The sequence below is a fragment of the Gavialis gangeticus genome, unplaced genomic scaffold (assembly GCF_001723915.1).
Source record: "Gavialis gangeticus isolate Ggan-Ray unplaced genomic scaffold, GavGan_comp1, whole genome shotgun sequence".
Lineage (NCBI taxonomy): Eukaryota > Metazoa > Chordata > Crocodylia > Gavialidae > Gavialis > Gavialis gangeticus.
In genome coordinates, this window is record NW_017728998.1 from 2,925,754 (window position 1) to 2,931,912 (window position 6,159).

Here is a 6,159-nt window from a genome sequence, read left to right on the forward strand (position 1 = left end):
CTCGTGGGGCTCCATGCTGGGGCTCGGGGGACAAGGAGGGGTGCTGCCAGCTGGAGAGTCTGGCAGCATCTCTGGGCTCGAGGGGTCTCGATGGCAGCACAAGGGACTGCGCTGACACAGCCGGAGCGACCCGTCTTCTAGCCAGGACTCCTGGGTCCTCTCCCCAGCTGCTGTGTGGCTCGGGAAGGGGCTGAGGGAGCCCCTGGCAGAGCCGAGCCGAGCCCTTCTGGGTGTCTGTGCTGCCCTGCACTGGTCCCCGCTGTCCCGCCTCTACTCACAGCCCTAGGCAGCTCTCCCCTCTCCGTGCCTCAGTTTCCCTGCTGTTCAGCCCTGCATTGCAAGGCTCAGTGCCTGGAGAAGCAGTGCCAGGTAGGGAGCGTGAGGGGCCCCGTCCGCTCGGCAAGTCACGTCAGGAGCCCCCTTCCCACTGCAGCTCGTGGCCTTGGCCACGCGGCCCCGGTCGGAGGTGCCGGGGCCGGCGCTGCGGAGCCCCCCGGGTGGCACCGTGGCCCCCTCGGGTCTCTCACGCTAGCGTGTGTTTTATTTTGCTTGCAGATCGAGAAGCCGGGCCCCCGACGTTTCTGCCCCGCGGCCGTTTTCAGGGTTGCTTGAAATGGTCGATGGTCTGTCTCTGTAAGTAAAAGGAAACACCCTCCCGTGAGAGACCCAGAGGCCCCAGGCAGCACCCCCACCTTCCCTGGGGAGGAGAAACCCCCCGCCCCCATTCTGCCCTGACTCGGGGGGCACAGCTTGCCCCCTGCCCGTGGCTGGAGAGGGTGCCACGGGGTGCTTTCCCTGGCACTGCGGGGAGAGCCTGGGGGCACGGCGCTGGCGGGTGGCTCAGCTCTTCCATGCACACGCCAGCTGCTGCCCCCGTAGCAGCAGGGGTGTGGGGCATCCTGCAGCCCTACAGCTCAGCCCCCTGCCTGGGCAGGGCAAGGAGCCGGGACAGCTGGGAAAATGCTTGCAAAGCCCCCAACCCGGGGGCTCCTGGTACCCACCAGCATCTCGAGTCCTGTAGCCCCAACTTTCCTGGCTGCTCCCCGCATATGCAGAGGGTCTCGGCGGGTCACGGAGAGCAGCTACGGCGAGTCCAGGGCTGGAGGAGACCGAGGATCGGGGATAATAAAATGAGGCCTGTTCCCCCAGCACAGCCATCATGAGTCTGGGCATAGATGGCAGCAAGGGAGACAGGGGCCGGACCTGTGTAAAGGTGTGGACAGGGGAGCAGGGTGCAGGGGACCGGGTCCCTGCCAGCCCCCTCATCGAGCTTCTCTGCCCGTCCCAGCGCCGCCAGCTTTCCCCGTCCCCGTGGGTCCAGGGATGTCCAAGAGGGACACGTGCGGAGTCTAACTTAGTAACGCACCTGTCGCTGGAATAAAAGCACTTGTGGCCGGCCGGTTATTTTGGGACCCTCTCGAGCGAGCGGCTGGCGCTGCCCGGCGGGAGAGCGAGGGGGAGACCGGCTGGGGAAACACAGAGGCAGGGCTCGGGCGCCTGGCACGGCGGGCAGGTTGGTAGCTCTCCCCAGCGGCACGGTGTTCCCAGGACCGGGCCGGGCGCTGTGTGCCCGGCGGCTTCCCCGAGCGGGGGCACGTGCATGCTGTGCCTTGCGGGCCCGCGTGAGAGGTGAGCTCTGGGGGTGGGCCGTGCCGTGGAGCCGGCGAGCATGAACCCCTGTGGTTTCCCCAGCCCCCGGTGTTGTCTGGGCGGGGGCTTCCAGCTGCAGGGGGGCTCGGGGCAGCAGCTGGGGGTGGCGGCACGGAGGATCCTGGTGTCCCCTGAGCTGGCAGCCTGCGAGGGGAAGCAGCTGCCGAAGAGGGCCGTGAAGGCAGGGGCTGGGCCCCTTTTGGAAGCGGGTGCCCCTTGCTGCCGTTCGGGGTACACATGTATGTGGGCTCTGCTTCTGCCTTGGCACCGATCCCTGCGGGCTGGCCTGAGCCCCACATCCCAGTGTTCGGCACCGGGCACGCTACCGTCTGCCCGTGCCACGTCCACAGCTTGGATTCCCTGAGGTTAACATTCGCCTCCGTTGTAGTCTGGGCAGAGGCTTGGTTTCCTGGTGCAGCCGGGGAGGGCAGGCAGCTCATTATAGGGCAGGCTTTGAGAACGGGTCTCATCCTGGTGCATGTGGCATGGGGGGTTGCTCAGAGGGGTCGTGCTCTGGTGCTGCTTGCTGCGTGGAGGTGGGTGGCTCTGTGGGCCCCTGGCAGGACGGGACAGCTTGGGCAGTGGGTTTAGCAGATCGTGGGTGAGGGTGTTCGCTGTGCATCACTGCTCACTTTTCCCCCAGCTGGCAACATGGCTTTGGGGGGCAGGTGAGATGCTCCCCATTGCCGCTGTGCCATCCCGGACTCCTCCCGTGCCTGTGGCACCGATGCCCGACTGCAAGCAGTCGGCCCGTTGCAGGGCCACAAGGCTGCCCCCAAGCCCCCAGTGGCACAGCGCCCTGGTACATGGCACGCTGGCCCGGCTCCCGCTACTGGGAGGCAGCGCCGTGCGCTAGGATGTCCACTGTCCCGCAGCCCTTCCCCACCGTCTGACCTCCTCGCCCTCCCTCTCGTTGCAGTAATGAATGGAAGCAGCCACTCCCCCACGGCCATCAACGGAGCGCCATCGACCCCCAACGGGTTCAGCAACGGGCCGGCCACCTCCTCCACGGCCTCCCTGTCCAACCATCAGCTGCCCCCGGCCTGCGGCGCTCGCCAGCTCAGCAAGCTCAAGCGCTTCCTGACCACCCTGCAGCAGTTCGGCAACGACATCTCCCCAGAGATCGGGGAGCGTGTCCGCACCCTGGTGCTGGGGCTGGTGGTACGTGGTGGTCCCTCCTGCAGGGGACTTGGACCCACTGCTGAGCTCTGGGGCTCTCGTGACATAGGGGGAAACGCCACCCACGGGTTGCCTTCAAATTTGGGTGATGCCCTAGGGGGGTGGACAGCCAGTGGGAGTCTTCCAGCGCTCCACCGTTGTGCCTCGTTGGCTGAATGTGCTGTCACTCAAGGATTCTGGAGTAACCCTTATCAAGGAGAGGCCTCCACATCCACACGTCCTGGGTAGATGGGTGTAAGGGGGATGGCCTGGATGCAGCCAGCTCTGAGCCAGGTGCGAATCCTGCCTGGATGTCCTCCAGCGCCAACATGTAAAACCCGGGCAGCTTTGTGTTCCCTCCCACCGGGGAGCAAAATCCACTCCCTTTCCCCTTCAGCAGCATTGTGGGGTGCAGACACGTCCCCTTGCTCCCACAAAAAGTTCCCAGGTTGAAAGTGGAGGGTGCTAGCTGCCTCGGCCAGCTGGGAGAAAATCAGGAGGAGAGGCATTGGCTGGGGAGCTCCCCCTTCTTCCCCCCATGATGGTGCAAAAGGGAACGGGGCACCCTCACATGGAAGCACATTCACGGGAAAACATGTACTGTGGGGCTGCCTTCCCCACAGCCCACAAAGATCATGGAAGGAGCTGGCCAGGGACCATGGCAGCAGGATAGTGGGGTCACGGACAAGAGAGGGTGTGGGCAGGTCAGGAGCTCTCCTCCATGCTTGGCTGGCCAGCGATGGTGGATTTAGGAGCTCAGGAGAGGGGTTGGGGGAAGCTGCTCTTGCCCTCGGTGCTCTGCTCACCCCCAGCTCTGCCCGCAGAACTCCACGCTGACCATCGAGGAGTTTCACTCCAAGCTCCAGGAGGCCACCAACTTCCCGCTGCGCCCCTTCGTCATCCCCTTCCTGAAGGTAAGCTCCCTGCGTCCCCCCCAGCCCTACCCAGGGGGAACACCCTTGGTTGCTTGCATGGCTGGGGTCACCCTGGAAGCCTTCTCCTGGGGCGGGTGAGGAGCCGCAGGCCGGGGGATGCTCTGCAGTGCGTGGCTCGGGGATGCCCCGTGTCAGTGCATTGCCAAACGCCAGGCTGGGGAAGGAGCAGCTGGCAGAGGTTTGCAGCAGCAGGACATCAGAGCTATCCTAGATGTCACAGAGACACTGGTTGGAAGGGACCCACAGAGGTTGCATCCATTCCAACCCCTGCCCGAGGCAGGATCAGCCCCGTCCAAACCAGTCCAGACACCCCATGTCTGAACTCTGCATGAGAATTTACTTAGCGAACCGCCGAGCTGCCGGGGCCGGGAGGTCCCTCCATGCAAGGGTCTCAGCCGCTTTGATTGCACCGTCTTCCCCAGAGCAAGGGAGGTGCAGGGGCAGGGAGCTTTTAAGCCTTGCTGGACTTCTGGAGGCTGGGATGATGCTTGGTGGAGGGGGTGGGAAAGCATTGGCCGCGCCCACTGTGTCCAAAACGGGAGACCCCCTACCCCCAGCGCCTCTGCACAAGCTTGCACACGCACTGTCCCACGTGTGGAAGGCGCTCTCGGAGCTGCTGGCGATGAAAGGCAGGGCGAGGCCCATCTGGTAGCCATTTGCAGGGCATTCGAAACCTCCCATGTTGGCTTCCCTTGCGATTGAGCGCAGAGCCTGCGTTGCCACCCGGCTCTAGGCGATCCGCCGCGTGCGGGCGGCGCTGGCAAAATCTCTCTTTGCAGCTGCTGTTCGGCTGCCCAAGTCTATCACAGGAGTTGCAAAGGCAGGAAAAGCCATTCCCCTGGCATCTGGACTATCCCCTGTCCCTGGGCCTGGGGGCTCATCTCAGCCGTTGCTGCAGCTGCAGGAGTCTGCCCAGAGCAGCCTGGAGGCCTCAGTGTTGTTCCCCTTGTGCAGTTGCTATTGAGCACAGGAGTGAGGGGCTCAGCCTCCGAATCAGACCTTTCTAGACCTTAAATGCTGACAGCTGCAAGTGGGAGGGGAGCAGTGGAAAACCCAGGTCAGACCCAGGTCACCCTCCCTTCCAGCCTCCGCTCTCTGCCTGTGGGACACCAGCCTCGGTAGGATGGACTTGGAGCCTGGCTCAGCTGGGAGGCACCGGTGTGACCCAGTACATGGGCTCCCTAAGCTGCCCAAGGGGTTTAGACGCACATCTTCCATTGACATGTGTGCCAAAGTCCTCTGGTCCAAGTTTGGAAAACTCTTTGGTGTTGAGGGCCAGCCCTGCCATCCCAGCAGTCAGGGATAAAGCCCGTGTCCCTGGCTGCAGGTGGGTGCTGCAGGCACCCAAGACGCCCCACAGCCCTGGGAGGCTGCCGTCTCGCTTGCTGGCTCCCAGGAGCGTGCAGCCCTGGCCAGGCCAGCGGACAGCAGTGGGACGTGCTCAGCCCCTCTGGAAACCAGGGGTCCTGAGTTCTAGTACAGGGCATGACATCCCATGTAAGGGGGGCAGCGACTCTGCCCCTCCGTGCCTCAGTTTCCCTGCTTGGGGAGTGGGGAGATGAACCCAGCAGCCCTCCGAGAGCTGCTGTGCTGGGGAAGTGGAGAGGGAGGGTCCGTGCCACGTCTCTGCCCCCTGCCCGGTTCTCTCCGTCCTGTGCCCAGGCCCGGTGGGAGCGGCAGCACCTCGGACAGCTGCCGAGAGCCCAGCTGTGGGGTCCCTGCAGACGTGGTGGCCTGGGCTGAGCTCCAAGGGGTCTGGTCTGGCTGCCTCCAGCGCCCTGGCTCATCAAGTCACCCTGGGGGCGCAGGGCACTGCCAGCTGCAGCAGGCCAGGCTGGGACTTGTGCTTCCCGAGGCTCCTTCCTCCCTGACCCAGGGGCCCCCTGCTCTTCCCGGTGCCCTCCGCACCCTGGGTCCTGGCAGCCCCATCTCCTGCCGTGGAGACGTGGGACAACACTCGCCTTTGTGTTTCCTTTCTTGGCACCCCGCGCCCAGCTGCTTCCACCCAGGGCTGCAGCTGCTCTTCATTAGGCTAAAAGTCTCCAGCCGGCCGCAGCGTGTTTCCCAGACTCAGGCTTCTCCTCCTCCCCCCCCACCAAGTTATTTACTTAAATGGGGAGAGGGGGGGAAAGAGCAGGCAGGAGGGATGTTTGCTGCCCTGGAGTCTCCAGCTCTGCGTTTCCTCAGCTCGCGCCCTAACATGTTCAACAGATGGCGGCTTGGCTGGCGACCAGCGGCCTAAATAGGAAAGCAGGGCTGGCAGCGAGCGCACCGGGCCTGCCGCGGCGCTCGGCTGCTTCATCCTTGGACGTGCTTCCCGGGGTCGCGGCTCCATGAGAAACGCGGTGGGTGGGGGAGGTTAGCAACCCGGCCCTGCCTGTCCCGCCGGCCTGGGAGCTGGGGTGGGGAGTGGGGG

The 6,159-nt window shown here is 64.6% G+C and overlaps 1 protein-coding gene across 6 annotated transcripts in view; it reads left to right on the top strand.

Moving 5' to 3' along the window:
- Positions 1-6,159, top strand: part of CBFA2T3 (CBFA2/RUNX1 translocation partner 3) — a 67,983-nt gene that overhangs the window by 51,458 nt on the left and 10,366 nt on the right. For 4 of the 6 annotated variants that reach the window (XM_019505385.1, XM_019505386.1, XM_019505387.1 and 1 more), the window contains exons 3-5: positions 556-633; positions 2,570-2,811; positions 3,633-3,722. In XM_019505385.1, the coding sequence (XP_019360930.1) occupies positions 556-633; positions 2,570-2,811; positions 3,633-3,722 (410 nt within the window). The remainder of the gene's footprint in view (positions 1-555; positions 634-2,569; positions 2,812-3,632; positions 3,723-6,159) is intronic. The other 2 variants (XM_019505388.1, XM_019505391.1) reach the window with 1 other exon arrangement.